The sequence below is a fragment of the Lathyrus oleraceus genome, chromosome 6, assembly GCF_024323335.1.
Source record: "Lathyrus oleraceus cultivar Zhongwan6 chromosome 6, CAAS_Psat_ZW6_1.0, whole genome shotgun sequence".
Lineage (NCBI taxonomy): Eukaryota > Viridiplantae > Streptophyta > Magnoliopsida > Fabales > Fabaceae > Lathyrus > Lathyrus oleraceus.
Window position 1 is genome coordinate 503,487,789 of NC_066584.1, and position 18,463 is coordinate 503,506,251.

The 18,463-nt window shown below is 34.6% G+C and overlaps 1 protein-coding gene across 3 annotated transcripts; it reads right to left on the bottom strand.

Annotated features, from left to right (window-relative positions):
- Positions 1-618: 618 nt before the first annotated feature.
- On the bottom strand, positions 619-12,012 carry LOC127098610 (uncharacterized). 3 transcript variants are annotated; one of them, XR_007793394.1, is made up of 15 exons: positions 11,845-12,012; positions 11,010-11,651; positions 7,762-7,843; positions 7,617-7,673; positions 7,088-7,143; positions 5,878-6,112; positions 5,503-5,586; positions 4,772-4,846; positions 2,905-2,988; positions 2,138-2,202; positions 1,864-2,059; positions 1,689-1,777; positions 1,501-1,615; positions 1,204-1,395; positions 619-1,000 (listed from the first exon to the last, which is right to left on the bottom strand). XR_007793394.1 is itself a non-coding variant. In XM_051037245.1 (14 exons), exons 2-14 carry the CDS (start codon positions 11,612-11,614, stop codon positions 1,354-1,356), a joined length of 1,785 nt encoding a protein of 594 aa, XP_050893202.1. In that variant the 5' UTR covers positions 11,615-11,651; positions 11,845-12,012; the 3' UTR covers positions 1,066-1,353. The 3 variants fall into 3 exon arrangements, 1 of the variants encoding a protein (XP_050893202.1); XR_007793393.1 differs by having other exon boundaries at positions 1,113-1,395; XM_051037245.1 differs by lacking the exon at positions 619-1,000 and having other exon boundaries at positions 1,066-1,395.
- Positions 12,013-18,463: the final 6,451 nt, after the last annotated feature.

Consider the following 18,463-nt stretch of genomic DNA (forward strand, 5'->3'; position numbering starts at 1 on the left):
TCTCTTATAATTTTGGACGAGATCAAAGTTGCTTATGTCCATTGGAAAAAGCTCAGAAGAAGCATTGTTATTTGAGAAGACTCAGACCTCTCTTTAGAGGGTATGCATGTATTAAAGATTTCTTGTGTTGGGGTTTATCTTTTGAGTTTTTGTTTTTGTTGTTAATTGTGCACCACTATTTTTTTCATTCATATCTAAAGGCATGGAGTTTGATTTGTTTAATTGAGTTGTAATTCAACATCAATATTATATTTATTGAGTTGATCACTTGGGATTAGTGATGGAGAGAAATTGTTTATTGAGATTGTCAATTGAGATTAGTGATTAAAAGAAAGTGAGAGAGATTCTCATATTTAGAGAGACCTAAATAAAACGTCACTAGGATTAGGAAGAGATATTGAATATTATGTGGTTGAGGATTAGGAAGAGATATTGAACATTACGGGGTTGATGTTCCTATAAGACTAATTGTACTAATTCAAGATAGTAGATATCTTTTTTTATCATCTTGCTTGTAGACTGGGCTTTTTCTGGTTTACAATGTCTCAGACGTTGTGTTTGCCATATTTCCTCAAAATCTATCCTATATAATAATTGTAAGTATTGTCTTTGCCAGAATTTCACACACCAAAATCAAATTGCTTGCTTATGTTAAATCATGGAATCCAATCCAACGGTCTTTTGAAACCCACCGTATATAACTTTACTGTCTTTACTATTGGAGTGTTAAATTTGTAGACACCCCACCCCACATGAGCCCCACATTGCCCACATTGCCGTACCAAACAACATGTCAGCACTCTTCTGTCCCAACTCTACACAACCCCTGATTCCATACCTTCGTGTATAGGTGGCATCTTTGAAGCCTAACCACTTTGCATCTTAGTGAAGCCAGATTCCTGAACAGCAGCCACCTTTCACAAGTAATGGTATGGTTCCACTTGGAAGCTCATTGGCAAGGGCTTCCAAAAATAACTTCCTTCTAACACAACCAAGTTCACTACAAGAATAGCAAAAAACCATTCATCATAACAAGAATTTCACATCAAATTTAAGAAGATCGTCTTCAAAGAATTTTAAGCAAATGTAATTGGCATCAGAAGATGAATTACATCAATGTTACTAGCATTCACAAAACTTGTACCAACCAATAACGTTACAAGCTACAACAGTAAAATTGTAACAAGATGCTTAAAATCACACCGATATTCCCGCAAAACAGGTGAAGTACAGCAACTGCAAGTGTATATAACATAACTTTGTTTAAATTCTTTCTCAAATATTTCTGTGAATGCCAGTTTCTGCTACAAGATTCCCCATCAATCCACTACTTGATAATGGACCTCAAATATTTTACTTGCTGTCCGGGAATCTATCCTCGTATGACTGCGGCACCTGCCATCATATACAGGATTTAATGACTTCAGGTTAAAGAAAGACGCTCATCAACGATCAATATTGAGAAAATCAAATAAAGAGAAATAAAGCCAATGAATGTACCATAAAGCTTGCAGTGATCATCTTTCCAGCAAACCATCTTCCATGTAAGGCCCGCTGTGCACCTATAGCAGATTGAGTACCTTCAAATCGTAAGTACACAAACCCAGCACTCTTCCTGCACATAGAAACAATAATTAAGTGAAAATTTTCACGATCTCGTAGGAACATAAAATTACTAGTTAACTCACTTATCAACGTATATATGTTTTAAGTTCCCAAACTTAGAGCATTCTGCTTCAACATCTTCTTTAACATCCAAATCAAAGTCCGGCTCCTTCTGCAGCACACAATATCAATAATATCATTCAACACAACAAAAGTATGGCAAAAAAATCTGAGAGTATAGGAGAGCAATTTAACTACCTCATTTTCCGGATCAAACATATTCTTTAACAATAAGCATTCACTTGGAACGCCAATTGTATCAATAGAAGGACTTGTGAGCATTGGAATTTGAAGACCTCCACCTGGTAGTCCAGCTACTGGTGGTATGTTTCCTGTTGCGTGTAGATTAAGGCCTGTATTGTTGACAACAGAACTGCCCAGAAAACCAGCCATACTGCCAAAAAAAGGCATAGAAGGTTATATTATACACTGAATCTCAAAATATGAAAACCAAAACGGAAGGGGGGAAAACCTTGATGCAGTGCCACTGCGATCCAACCTCTGCATGAGTAATGCTCGGGACGAGGCATTCAAGGACTGAAATTTAAAGAAATGTCAGCTAACCAGTGGTTTGTATGAAAAATAATTCAAACTAACTTATGAAAAGGGCAACCGAGTGCTACGGATCTCTCATTATCATAGGGTCCGAGGAAGAGTTGAATCCATAATTAACTAGAGTTGAAGTTGAATATTAATTCAGCTAACTTTGGTTCAAATTAATTAATATACAGGTGAAGCAAACAAAAAGGAATGCTCAGTGATTTGTTGAATCTCAAGATCATTATAATTTGGTGCTTGTTGGAAGTGAAGGCCATAGGAGATATTTTATAAAATAAGCCTATACTTCATTAGTTCATTTCAAATCTGAAACAGTCATAAAAATGAGTAATAATTCTCTGACATCAGATCCTTGTAAACTACTGAAATAGTCATCATCGTGACATTGATAACCCAATTCTTAGATGGAAATATTCGGGAGAACCAACTAAATATGGAAACAAGGTGAGACAACACTTATTAGCTGCTATTATATGACAAACAAGAGAGGAAACTACTCTAATAAAAATAGAGTAACCAAGTATAATCACATACACATCAAAATACGAATGTTCTGTTACCAAATCTGGCTGTTACAATGCATTCAGGGAGCTCAGTATAGAATTTCTAATAGAAAGGATGAGTAATTTGATAAAAATTTAAGAGGTCAAAAACAATTTTCGTGAGAAATATATTACTCACCAAGCCACCACCTTCATCATCATCAATATCACCAGTATTTCCACCGAATTCTTGCATTCCAGACTGATCAGTAACAGCTGATACCTAAGGAGAAAAATATGCAACAGGTCATGCAATTTAGATCCTTTAGTTTACATAAAAAACGTCAGCAGAACATCCACTTGCTAGGAACAAGTTCAAGCCAAAATCAAAAGTATGTATAGAGATATAAGTATAACCCTTAAGATCATCATAGTATTCTAACAGTTCTAATAAATTCTCTGGTTGCTGTTTGTTAGCAGAGCCTCAATTAAATTTCTGCATCTCATTAGAAGCAAATAGGCCATCTAACAGGGACCTCCGGTCTATTCTACACAGGTTCAGGCTAGGTTTTTTTCTAAATAGAAAAGGCCTGGGCTTTTTTATAAGCTTATTTATTTAAAAAGGCTAGGCCTGCCATAAAACAAAACCTTTTAAGCCTATCAGGCCAGCCTATTTAAATAAATATGAAGAATTTTATTATTATTAATATTATTATTATTATTATTATTAAATTGTATTTTGTTCTTTGAATTAAAATATATAAATCTTGATTATCTTAAGGAACTTATAAAAATAAGTTGTTTTCATAAATTTTTCCTAAACAAATAGTCTCACAAAACTTATGCTACTAGGTAAACATAGATAAGCCAAAGCAAATAAACTTTTAATATCATTGAGCTTTTAGTTTTTTAGTCTGTATAAACATTAATTGAAGTGCTTATTTACATATGTTCAAATAAAACAGACTTTTAAGTAGGCTAATAGACCAATCAGACCTTCGAAAAGGTGCCTAAAAATAAACCTATGACAGGCTACAAGCAAGGCTTTGATAATTTTAACAGGCCAGACTTAAGTTTGGTAAAACCTAACTCGGTCCAGTTTATTCACAACCCTAGTTGTGGAGAATCAACAGTCCACTGAGTCATGCTGACAATTTAAGAAGGGTAAACCAAACCTCCGGTACACTTGTTAGGCTGAGGAGAGAAGCTGGTCCTACTTACAAAAAGGGAATATTTCATTCTTGTATATTTTCCATTCTTTATTCTGTAAGGAGGATTACTCGATTCAATTGCTATTTTTCAATTTTTTTGTTTCCTGGGATTATTACTGTAATCCAAGAACGTCCTCTGGTTGATAGTTTATTTATAAAAGATGCCAATACTTTCTTCTATTATGCACACAATCCTCCTAACATATTGAGATCGCACTAATATATGTGACGGATCCATAGTAATAATACAATATTTCTTAATTTTCCAGTTCCAAATCTAACATTATTCTAGCACAGCCAATACTTATTCTTGCTTAACATAACTTAAAATGGGCAGAAATCAAGAATATCAATCATTTTTTACAAACATACCCTTAATTATTTTACCTTTTTTCTGCAAACAACAATAATAAATACTATAACACAAACTTATTCTCTATCTTGAAGGTTAAACGTATACAAATAATATCAATTCTTAACAAATTTAATAGAAATACAAGCTTTCTTAATTTCCGTTATTTAAACAATGGGATCAAATATTTAGTAGGGATGGAGATAGTATATGAAAGGTCCTAGGATTCCATCAAGAATCCTGATGGTAGAGTAAATCCATCAACATGGCAATGATGATTAGAAAGTGCACTTAGTTCGTTATACAAAATCTATAATCCAGTTAGATCTACCACAAAATCAAGATACAAATTAAACTAGCCATTAGCTATTTGTTCTCTCTCACGTTTAAGTAATTAAAATTTTATAAATTTTATTTAATAGGAACTTATATTTAGCAAATTGAGTCTAATATTCGTAAAAGAAGGCCAACTAAGCTCAAATCTATGAGCAAATCAACAGTACCTTGATTGTCCTGCCACCAATCTCCAATTGGCTATTCAAGCTCTGAGCATTTTTTGCATCTTCTAGGCGGGCAAACTACAGTAAGCGATAGATACAATTAACTTTACACTGCCAAAAACAAATGCAGTGAGCATATCATACATAGAACAGTATATTATTAGAATAGCATCATAGCCGAGTAGCAACCGCAACTTCATCCATGAGCAAAATATTACAAACATTGTGAAATATTCGAGCTGAATTCTTTACATACTTGATAAAGCTCATATGTTCAGCAAAAAGTTCATGTTCAAACTCCCAAGGTAGACTCAATTTTTTTTAAATGATCCAAGTTAAACTTTTGTAGGCATGATGATGTTCATAGCTCTCAAATAGCTGGTGTATGTGTGCATTACAGAGCTGCAATGTTATTTATTACATCTACCAATAAGTATTATACAAACTAAACCATCCAAGCTTAGGCCTTGTGTTCTAAAACAAGCTATGCTCAATATTTAAATTCGGCGCGTCCAAATAAACCTAAAGTGTTTGGCTTGGCTGGACTCGTTAACACCCCAATATTTGACTGGAGTTGAATTTGGCTTGGTCCAAATTCAAGTTCTCCCTCAGTTTAATTCATTAAAAGCAGCTTCCGCAAAAGATATGAGCAGCTGATCAATTAAAGAATATTTAATAATAAAATAAAAAGTTGATAAGTTAACTTGGTCAAAAAACTAACTATTAAGATTCACCTGCACAAAGCCAAAACCTTTGCAATGCCCAATGTCATCAAGAGGCAGCTGGACTAGCTCAACTTGACCAAATGCTTCAAAGACCTAAACAATTTCACGTGAAAAAAATAAAATTAAAATAAAAGCAACCAATTGGAAGCAAATATGCTGATGAAAAATACCATCATTCTCGACTTTCAAATAACATTTAAAAAGTAGCATTATTAAAAAGAGGTACAAACAAAAAAAGAAAGATAAAACAAGGATCGTGTCTCATTCTACTCTCAACAATGCATCATACCCGTAAGGATCCCTTTCAGTCTACCAGCTCTAGAGAATCAATCATAAAATGCACCAGAAAATTATCCAAGGAAAAAATAAACAAAATGTGCTTGCCCTATGAAGATCAGCTTCAGTAATACTGGAATGCAGATTGCCAACATATAGCCTTCTTGCACCCCCAGAATAAGGACCCAAATTTCCAGAAGGTCCATTGGCAACAGATGCTGTAGATTGAACCAAATTCTTTTCTGCTTCTGATGGCTTCACCATCACTGGTTGACCAAGAATTGGTTGACCTGAAAGAGCTATTGCCATGGGAACAGACATAGCATCGTAAAACTCAATATACCTGTAAATGTGAAGGCAGAAAAAAATAGTACAAACATCAGGACCATTAATTAATTTATTAAACAGAAAAACATTTCATAAATGACATTGTGATGTCAATTTGATGGTTCAAAATGAGAGTTTTAAGTTAATAGCATTAATAGGCACTGGTGCATGTATTAACTGTATTCAAGAATAAAATGACTCATTAGTGCATATAGACCTTACATGATGATACAGTGAAAATTAATAAATGCAAGAAACTGCAATGAAAAAAAAAAGGTTATATAACCTCTGTTGTGTAAGAAACATGACTGAACAAGTAATTCTAGGATCTTCAGTCTTAATATTATTATTTTCCTTTATTTCAACAACCACCACCAAGGCTTACTCCACTATGTGGAGCGGCCTACATGGATCAAGCAACGCCAAGAAGAGAAAATTAAATTCCCACATATTAAATATAAAACCATTATTTAGGTAAAACAATATATAAAGTAACACTGATGTATGTAGAAAACTTTGGTGAACAAAATATACCAACAAAAACTACATTGAATTGAATAAACCAGCAATTTTTTAATACTGAAATATGAGAATTTTTTTACATACATCTAGATGAGGAATTAATACAATGCAGTAAATCTCCATGGAGGAGTTGTACTAGATTTGATGTTATGAAATTAGAAAGAGAAACACAAGATTATTAATGATAAACCTTTAATTAAAGTATTAAAATGAATTAGAAATTTGTTCCCAGTAGGTCATATTCAATTAACACTTGATGTGCTAGCTCAGTGATAAGAGCTTAAGTAAGCCTTCGTAACCTCAAGATACTAATTATAATCCCCTCAAGGACAGTTGTAAAATGGTCATTAGTGCTACTATAATTAATAAAAATTACACCTTCCCCAATTTAAAAAAAAAAAATTAAAAGGTTCCATGATATGAAAATGTTTTCAAAATTAGATATTGAATCTTGTTATCTGATGCTTACCCAACACCTTTAGAACGTCTTGAATTGCGGTCCATAATCAAGCGAACATCTCGCACCTGGAAACAGTAGACCAGAGATGTAAAAAAAAGGTTAAAGAACAAATGGCATTTTCAATGACAAGAAAGGGTGCAAAAGTAAAAACTCGGCGATTGGGATATTATGATGACCATATTATTCCAATTTCAATTGATGTTTTCCGAACAAGAGGCACCAAGGACTGACTGATGTGTGAAACTCTTTACACTATAATGAATTAAAACTAACTTGAGGGGTTTTTTTGTGTTTCAAATTTTGAGTTAGTGACAAAACTGGATTTCCTTCCAATGTTTTACTTGATAATAACAAAAATGCATTCCATGCCTTTCAAACCATATATTTCAAAGGTCAAAAGGAAACAGAGTGTTTTCCGTTAATAACATGCAATTTCCTTTTCATTTATTATATTCCAAGATCAATGCCAACTACAGTAGCAAAATAATTCAATTTTGATGCTGGCAAAGAAAGGAAATGGAAGTATGGAATACTGTACCTTGCCAGCCCTTGAAAAGAACTCATAAACATCTCTTTCATCCGCTTTAAGAGATATCTGTGAAAATGCTTTCAAAATTAGATCTGGCAGTAAATTTATGAACAAAACAGATCATATTATTGCATTCCAGATGCACTAGGAATACCTGATAAGCAAACACAGTTCTTTGATCTCTTTCAGGGTCAGTCTCAGGTTCAGCTGCATCTTCCTTTTTCTCTTTATGCCGTCTGCAAGATACAAAACACAATTATAATCCAAATCGTAGGAGTACAATCAAACTCGTCGATACAGTTCCGATTTGACAATAATAATAAAAAATTTATGTAACAAATTATTGTATAGAACATTTATGTAACAAATTATTGTATAAAATATTTATGTAACAAACTATTGTATAAACCATAGCTTCCCAACACAAATTTTCAGGTTCTTTAAATATACAACATGGAAGCAAATTGTCTTTATATCTATAATAAAGCCCAGTTTCACTGGACAGAGGCCTGCAGGGAACTAGGTTAGGTTAACAAGAAATCCCTAGGTAACATAGTTTTGAATTGACGTCTTAGCTACTTGAATTTAAAAGAACCAAACCTGGAGATAGTGGGAAATAGTAATTAAAGGGAGTGAATGCCTTCAAATTGCTATTAACACAAGATTTTGTACCTTTTATCAATAAAACTAAAAAGTTATATTGGAATAGCACCTCCAACTTGGATGGATGACAATTCAAGAGGTTGAGGGACCTAATAACATTAAGTTGAAACCTGTTAAAACTTAAACTTTTATATATACTGACTAAGAAAACACGAGCATAAAGAAAAAAAATCAATTCCATATATGAAAATAGTTCTTTATAAGATGTCTCCAATGACAGAATTGAATATGTTGTAAGAATCAGCAGCAACAGGACAGCATGAAACATCAAAAGAGAAAAAACATGTCTTGCAGTAGATAAATCTCTAAAATCCAAGACTGTCAAGATCAAAGGCTTTGTTATCACATCAATGATGTCTAGGTGCAAAAGATGCAATGAGGAAAAAAGTAGTAATGTGGAGCACCCGGGGCTAGCCATGAACAAAAGACATATAAGGACTTCATTAGTTGCAAAAGTCATTCTCTCAAAAAAGAACTTATGAACTAATTGGTGTAAAAGTGAAAAAGGACGCTAATTGGAGAACCTTCTAAACTCTACTCTAGTATCTTTTAACTAATCAAAACAAACACCAATCTAATTACATGCATAAACAGAAACTGCGACCAATATGTAGCCAAATGAACATTGTTTTTGCCCACAGGCATCAGAAGATGAATTGCTTCTCTTAAGCATAGTCCATTACTTCCTCACCAGCATTTCTGCAACAGAACAAATGCAATTAAGCAACTAAGTTCAAAGGGGGAGGATAACAAATAACATGGCATCACACTGCTACAGCAAACATTCAAACTGCCCCCGCCCCAAAATATTGTGATGCATGCATTCAGATCAGATGCACTCTGGAAGGGAGAAATTTTGAAACCCGTGATCTATAGTTCCAAGGCCTGGCCCAAATGCCAGAAAGACCAGCTGATGCTCACTCTACCATATCTGCGAGTTCCCAGAATCTAATGGTCAATATTCCAAAGCTTTAAGAATGTTGAACAGCATAACTAATACACAACTCAAGAACAGCTATTCTTAAATTTAGTACAGATATTTGCCACCTTTCAGTGACTCTAATAGTAGAGATGAAATGCAAGAGAAGTGCTTGTTTACAAACAAGGACATAATTCATGAACTTAAGTCCAAATAATGATTGGGAGCAGATCAGGAAGGACAAAACATCAATACCATCTGTAAAAAATGCCGTGTGGGTGATAAGCTCTACTTCCAAAGAGGATAACACATTTACAATTATCTGAGCTTAGCAAAAATAAAAGTGAATATATCTGCATTTGCATTATCGGTACCACCTTAAAAATTAAAATACATAAACCGGGTTCTAAAAGGGTTCAGAATCAGGTCAGATGCCACCTAACTACCATGGTCTAAGAGGCCAACATCCATACTTTAAAATTCATTAAATTAAATATAATCAATAAATTAAGAGTAGATAACAATTATTGACTTAGAATTCCCATAAATAAATACAATATCAAATCATCGGGTTAAACTTAAAGAAGGAAAAATACATAAAAAATCTGAAAATAGTCTCCTTCAACATAAGCATGACCTTTAGGCTTTGTTTGGGAGTTTGGAAGGGAAGGGAGGCAAGGGCTTTGAAAAAATGGAAGGATTGAGTAAAAAGAGTAGAAGGATTTTTGTTGAAAGGGTTTTGGAAGGGTTTGTTTTTATTCATAACACCAAAATCCTAATTTGGGGGAACTCAAAATTTGTATTGGAAGAGGGTTTTAGAGGGTTTTTAGGGGCTTAGTCAAATTGATCAAATATAACTTTTGATGCTATAGTATTTCCAAAATTAAAAATATGTTAATGATAAGCATTATTTTATCATTCTATACAAAATCTTTTTTCCAAAAAAATGTTAAAGATTTCTCAATATTTTTTTAAAAAATCATTTCTTCCAAGCCGTCCCTTCTGCTCTCCTCCAAACTCACAAACAAAACCTTAGGGTATCCTGCAATCAATCCGATGACCGAACTACAATGTTAACTTAACCCTAACTATAGCATTGACAGAGATGTTGGTGAAGGTGAATATAGAATTTAGATTTAGCCACTAAAAAATCTGATAAAAGAACGAAGGAAGTAATTAAATAAATAATAAAAGATTGATTAACAAACAATTAGACCTGAAAACATAGCTAGGGCCCAGATATCATTTTTAAACTCTATCACATTCCCAAAGATAAATATCATTCTGACCTATGAAGCTCAAACACTCCGAACACAACCTCGACAGTGACACGGTGACACCGGTAATAACTTGAAAAAATGAATAAATTAAACGTAATCACAAGTGTCGGTGTAAGTGCCCGACATGGACATGCCTTTTTTCAGAGGTATCGGTGCTACATAGATTCTTATTAGAAACATTGATAAAATTCTAGATCACTTGGTCAACTAGATTCTAATCTTATTATATTGGTTCAACGCTCTACCAAAAAGCTTAAGCTATTAAAGAAGTGCTTCAGTCATGTGTCTTAGACAACGGTGCTTCACAACGAACTTGGTTAGGTCATCACTAGAAAGTATTAGGAAATTTGATTTATTATAAACAGAAGAATATGTTATGGATAATTTAAACAAATGTTTTTGAGTAAATGGCTTTTCTATATCTTTTCTACATCCAATTCAATGCTCAGCTAAACCACAAGACTATCACCGCCAACCATAGTTATTTTCGTATAATCTGAACAGCAGCTAAAATGATAAAATGAAAATGAGTGAGAATACCTGCTTTCCAACTTTTCTCTATCTGGTTCCTTCGTGTCCCTTGTGATTCCTTTGTCTCTGTAATCCTTTGTGTCCCTTCCCATTCCTCTATCACGACTTGTTTCTCGGGTTCTGTTATCCATATCACCTCGATTCCTTTCCGATATACTTTTGCTTCTCCGAGAGCGTTCTTTCTCTCTTTCACCCTCACTCCCTCGACTCCTTCTCTCTCTTTCAACCTCCTGGTCTCTGTCTCTCTCCCTTCTATACTTGCTCTCACTCTCTCTCTCCCTATCTCTCTTCCTATTCCCATTACCCTGAGAGCTTCTACGCTGATCGTTCTCCTTGTCTCCATCCCTAGACCCAGAACGACGCCGAGACGAGCCTCTCTCTTTCTGCCTATCATAACCACTAGAACCATCTCCAGATTTTAAATGCTTGACACCATTATCAACACCATGAGCATCATCATCCTTCTCACTATCCTTATGCTTGGAGCTTCTACTACGTACTCTATCATCATATTTCACAGTCTTTTCCCCAAAATTAGAAATTAGATTCTTGTTCTTAAGCTCAGCATCATCAACTGTTCTCTCTAAATATTCATACTCATCAAATTCCATCATAACAAACTCAATTGAACAGTGAAATCCCCCAAATTAACTGCAAATTAGGCACAATCAACAAGCATTGTTTTAGGATTGCAGAAGATAATCATGATAAATTTGTTTTTCAATAATCTAATATTCAGAAAATGATAATCGTTTACATGCTCTAAGATTGTAACATGATTTTGAATTTGGTTACTTGAATTAACATGAAAAAGTAAGTGAATTGAAGGAAAATAGATGAAAACCTTGTTGAGCGAGCAAAAGAGACGTTAGGGTTTGTGCGGTTGAATCTGAAAATGGAGTGACCTTCAAACACAGCAGAGCATAAGAGAGTAATGAAGGACCGTGATATACTTACGTTGAAATTTTTTTTTCAATTAGTTAATTAAATTCAATTTATTAAAATATTTCTATTTTTGGTATAAAATCGTTCAATTAATAGATAAAAATTAACATAGGGAAACACTCATTTATAAATAAAAAATGAGAAAATAGAATATGCATGAGTGTATTGATTTTTCCTTATCAACCATCATATATTTGTCAAATTAGATGATAATTTTTAAGTTACTAGTATGATAGGATTGACTGACAAATTTCTATTGAATGATTTTATAAAACTATTTTATACTATCAGGGCATAACTATTAAACTCATAAAAAATTACGTTCAAAAATGGGTTAGATTAGGCTGACTTATAAAAGAGAAACATAAGGGAAGATATCAAAAGTAGGAGTCAAAACTCAAAGATTAAATTAATCTAAAATTTGGTAAATCAAACTGTTTCATAAAAAAATCTCTTCCCTAGTAAAATGAGGCGGGTATTCAATTAGACAAAATTCACTATTGCATGATTATGATTGATTAGTTTGTTTGTCCATATTTTCCTTCACGATATATGTGTGTAAACCAAGTTTAGATATAGATTTTTGCAGTTAAACCATCTATTTCTGAGATTTTTGGGAATTAATTATTCCTTATTTTGGCATGAAATTACAATTTGATAGTCATTTTCAATCCAAACATTTTGTTAATCTTTTTTCGCAGCCTTTTCAATTGTTATTAAAATCGTTGTAATCTTTGCTCTCGAGACATTTACCTTCCATAGATTGACAGAAAAACCACCAATAAAACTCTCATGATGATCTCTATGTATAGCTCCTACCGCCGAAGTCACAGCTCCGTGAGATCTTTTTGTATTTACTTTTGTCCACATAACCTTCGTTTTTCTCCATATTACGATAAAAAAATTATGAATTTATGTATCTTATCTCAATTTGAAGGTTATTGAGGATTTTGTGTTCTTGCATACGATTCACAATCCATCCTTTCTAGAAAGTGGAACTAATCTTTGTAAGGGTACAAACGTTGTTGAACGCGACATATATACGTTTTGACATTATTGAAACGTGTGTCATTTTTGCTCTCCAAATCAGTGAATCGTGTGGATCCAAGCTGAAGTAATTTTGTCTTTGATTTTTGAATGCCGTCCTAAATTAATCGTGCTCAATAGATCATTTATCATTTGTGGCAACACTAATATGCCAATTTTATTATTTATTTCCTTCCAAATATTAGTTGCAAAGGCATACTAAAAGAATATATGATTGGTTATTTCCATTTGGGACTTACACATACCACACATTGATACAATGGCACAGCCTTTTTCCCTAAGGTTTTCATCCCAATAGATTTTATCCTGGATAAGCATCTAAATCATGAAAGATGAAGATGAAGGTGTGAAGTTATGCCCAAATTAGATTTTCCTAGTCTATAGTAATTTTCACCTTCAAAGGGAATTTATGAGCCTCATTTGCTAGTTGACCATTGTTAGCTTGTGTCCAAGCTAACTTGTCCTCAAGACGACCCTTTGGATTCTAAACACGCTTGATTATTGTTGAGAATTTACTTGTGAGGACTTGCACAATTACCCACACACTTCTATCAATAAGGTTTTCCACCTTAATCAAAATCATTTTCCTATAATGAAGCAAAATGTTGATAAGATCACTAAGCAGATGCTCCAACCAATTGTCATTCCAATAGTTGATATTCTCACTCGTACCAATTACCTATCTGATGTTCTCTATAACACTTTTGTAGTGATGATTTATTCCTAGCCAAATAGAGGATTTTATGTGGTGGGTTCTAGGCTTGTTATTACTTATATACCTAGTTTTATAAATTGTGGCTCTATATTCCTTTAAAGCTACTAATTTTCAGCTAAGTAGAAGGATGGGGGACTTTTTGAGTTGCTTTGCAAATCTTGTACCAAACTTTCCTTTATTGATTGGTTTGCAAACATATTTCCAAGTGAGAATGAAAACTTTTCTAACTAAGATGTCTCCGCTCCATATAAATTTTCTAAATCAAATGTACAATTGAGTTATCACATTTTCTTGCCATGTGTATACTTGAAACGAGTATACTTATATCCCCATGAACTATAGATTTTATTAACTAGACTCTCATCATAATTGGTAATAGTGCACCCTTCCATTAAGCTAATTTAGTTTGGATTTTATGCACAATATGCTAGAAGTGCTCTTGTTTTGGTTTACCTTTGAAAGTCGGGCAATCAAGGTGGGTGAAAGGAATATGTCCCCAACTAAAACTCAATCTATTTTGAATAAGCCCTACTTTTTGGGTGGTCATGAATCTAAGTAAACTTTACTTGTCTACTTATTAACAATTTGACTTGATGTCTCTCTGTACTCTTTGAAGATTTTCAAGATCTTGTCCAAGGATTTTTTGTCCCCTTATCAAAATATCATGATGTCAGCAGCGTAGAGGACGTGGGTAGGGAGACGCGCTTCTCTATTTATTTTAAGTTGTTTAATTTTTTGTTTCTAAAGACAATGGGTCAAACTTAACTAAACAAATTATAATAAGATTATATGTGTTTAGAAGCAAGAGTTGGAAATGATCCATGTGATGGATTGGAATAAGGAGTTATTCACCCAACTAAAATATTCGAGAGTTGTATTAGATACAATTGTAAGGATTTCCTACCTAAATAACCTAGTTTTGTGTAATCCGCCTACGCGGACTTAAAACAAAGTGAAATGTGGATCTCGACCCACTAGAAAATCTTCCAACGGGATTTTCCGAATCAAATGATGAGGGTCATTTGTTTTGAGTAAAATAGTGGGAGCATATTTAATTAAAGGCATAATTAAATATGTTATTGATACTTATATTTTCATTAATTTCATGTAGATTACCATGACAACAAACACCTCTAACAACATTGTGCGATCAATCCTTGACAAGGAAAAATTGTCTGGGACAAATTTTCTGGATTGGCACCGAAATCTGAGGATTGTCCTCAAACATGATAGAAAAGCTGTATGTCTTGGAGAAACCTGTTCCTGGAGAGGAATCTCCTAGTTCTGCACCTAAGGCAGAAAGAGATGCTTATAAGAAGCATGTCGATGATGCCAATGAAACTGCTTGTCTCATGCTAGCTACCATGAACTCAGAGTTGCAAAAGCAACATGAGAACATGGCAGCGTTCGATATGATCGAACACCTGAAGATGATCTATCAAGAGCAAGCAAGGCATGAAAAGTTTGAAGTTTCAAAAGCCTATTTTCAAGGAAAGTTAGCTGAGGGAGCCCTTGTAGGTCCCCATGCGCTCAAGATGATTGGGTATGTGGAAAACCTTGAAAGGCTGGGTTTTCCCCTCAGAAAGGAACTTGCGATTGATTTGATCTTGCAATCGTTGCCAGATAGATACAGTCAATTTGTCCTAAATTTCAATATGAATGGTATGGACAAATCTCTTCCGGAACTGCTAGCCATGTTGAGAACTGCTGAGCAGAATCTGAAGTTAAAAGGGAAGTCCATTCTGATGATCGGAAATGGAAAGAGACAGAACAAAAGACCCACCAAGCAGGGTGATAAAGGGAAAGGTAAGGAAGTTGCCAAACCCAGACCCACTGTTGCTGCTTTGAAGCCTAGTGGAGGCATATCAAAGGCAGGCACCTGCTTCCATTGCGGTAAGATCGGACACTGGAAGAGAAACTTCCCAAAGTACCTGGAAGATATGAAGAATGGAGTAGAGACTTCAACTTCAGGTATTTTTGTTATTGAAATTAATTTATCTACTTCTGCATCGTGGGTATTAGATACTGGATGCGGTTCTCACATTTGTACAAATGTGCAGGGGCTAAAAAGGAGTAGAGATTTGGAAAAAGGTGAAGTTGACCTACGAGTTGGCAATGGAGCAAAGGTTGCTGCTTTAGCCGTAGAAACTTATGTATTGACTTTACCTAGTGGTTTAATAATTCAGTTAGAGAACTGTTATTATGTGCCTGCAATTAGCAGGAATATTATTTCCGTTTCTTGTTTGGACAAGTTTGGTTTTTCATTTATAATAAAGAATAATTGTTGCTCAATTTATTTGAATGATATATTCTATGCTACTGCACAAATGAACAATGGACTATATGTCCTTGATCTTGAAATGCTTATTTATAACATTAATACTAAAAGAATGAAACCTAATGAATTAAATCCAACTTACCTTTGGCATTGTCGATTAGGCCACATAAATGAGAAATGCATTTCCAAACTCCATAAAGATGGACTCTTGGACTCTTTTGATTATGAATCATATGAGACATGCATATCTTGTTTAATTGGAAAGATGACAAAATCTCCATTCACAGGAAAAGGTGAAAGAGCTAATGATCTTTTGGCCCTCATACATACTGATGTATGTGGACCACTGAACATACCAGCCAGAGGAGGTTTTCAGTACTTCATCACATTTACTAATGATTTCAGTAGATATGGTTATGTGTATTTAATGAAACACAAATCAGAGTCCTTTGAAAAGTTCAAGGAATTCAAGAATGAAGTACAAAACCAACTAGGTAAGAATATTAAAACTCTTCGATCAGATCGAGGTGGTTAGTATTTAAGCCTAGAATTTGATGACCATCTGAAAGAGTGTGGGATCCTATCCCAACTTACTCCTCCTGGAACACCCTAATGGAATGGTGTATCTGAGAGAAGAAATCGAATCCTGTTAGACATGGTCCGATCCATGATGAGTCACGTCGATCTTCCAAACTCCTTTTGGGGACATGCACTATTGACAATAGCTTACACACTTAACAGTGTTCCATCCAAAAAGGTTGAGAAGACACCATATGAGTTATGGAATGGTAAGAAACCACATATGTCTTACATGAAGATTTGGGGTTGCGAAGTTTATGTGAAACGACAAATTTCAACTAAGCTTGAGCCCAAATCTGACAAATGCTTATTTGTGGGGTATCCTAAAGAAACAAGAGGGTATTACTTCTACAATCCTTCTGACGGCAAAGTGTTTGTCGCTCATACTGGAGTTTTCCTAGAAAAGGATTTTATTTCCAAAGGAATCAGTGGGAGGAAAGTAGAGCTTGAAGAAATTCAAGAATCACAAAGCATTGATACACCTATGGAGGAATTAGAGCAGGAAACACAAGTAGTTGTGGAAGAGCAATCTGCTCAAGTAGAACAAGACCAACGTAGGTCAGACAGGACACGTCACCTACCTGAGAGATATAGATATCTCATAACTGATCAAGGTGATGTATAACTCATGGATCAAGATGAGCCTGTGACCTACCAAGAGGCCATAACTGGTCCCGAGTCTGAGAAGTGGCTAGAAGCCATGAAATCTGAAATGGATTCCATGTACACAAACCAGGTTTGTACCTTGGTAGAGCCTCATGTAGGAGTTAACCTTATAGGATGCAAGTGGGTCTTCAAAAAGAAGACTGACATGGATGGTAAGGTACATACCTATAAGGAAAGACTGGTTGCAAAAGGATATAAACAAATTCATGGGGTTGACTATGATGAAACCTTTTCACCATTTGCAATGCTTAAATCTGTTCAGATTTTACTTGCTATCGCTGCATATCATGATTATGAAATATGGCAGATGGATGTCAAAACTGCTTTCCTTAATGGGAATCTTCTTGAGGATGTGTACATGACACAACCTGAAGGATTTGACATACCTGAAGAAGCCCAAAAGATATGTAAGTTACAAAGATCAATCTATGGATTGAAGCAAGCTTCCAGAAGCTGGAATCTTCATTTTGATGAAACAGTAAAACAATATGGATTCATCAAGAACGAAGATGAGCCTTGTGTCTACAAGAAGGTTAGTGGGAGCATGATCGTTTTCCTAGTATTATATGTAGATGACATATTACTCATTGGAAACGATATCCCTACCCTACAACAAGTAAAGTCTTGGTTGGGGAAATGCTTTTCTATGAAAGACCTAGGTGAAGCAACCTATATATTAGGAATCAGAATCTATAGAGATTGATCATAAAAACTGATTGGCCTAAGTCAGAGTACATACATAGACAAAGTGCTGAGACGCTTTAATATGCATGATTCCAAGAAAGGATTCATACTTATGCAACATGGCTTGTGTCTATCAAAAACACAATCCCCTTTAACTAAGGAAGAGAGGGATCGCATGAATAAGATTCCATATGCATCTGCAATAGGATCTATCATGTATGCCATGTTATGTACTCGACCAGATGTCTTGTATGCTTTGAGTGCAACGAGTAGGTACCAATCTGATCCTGGTGATGCTCATTGGGTAGCTGTCAAGAATATCCTTAAGTATTTGAGAAGGACTAAGGACTCATTCTTGATATATATATATATATATATATATAGGTCAGGAAGAGCTGGCTGTAATTGGATATACCGATGCTAGCTTCCAGACAGATAAGGATGACTTTAGATCACAATATGGTTATGTGTTTTGCTTAAACGGTGACGCTTTGAGCTGGAAAAGTTCAAAGCAAGACACAGTTGCTGATTCTACAACCGAGGCCGAGT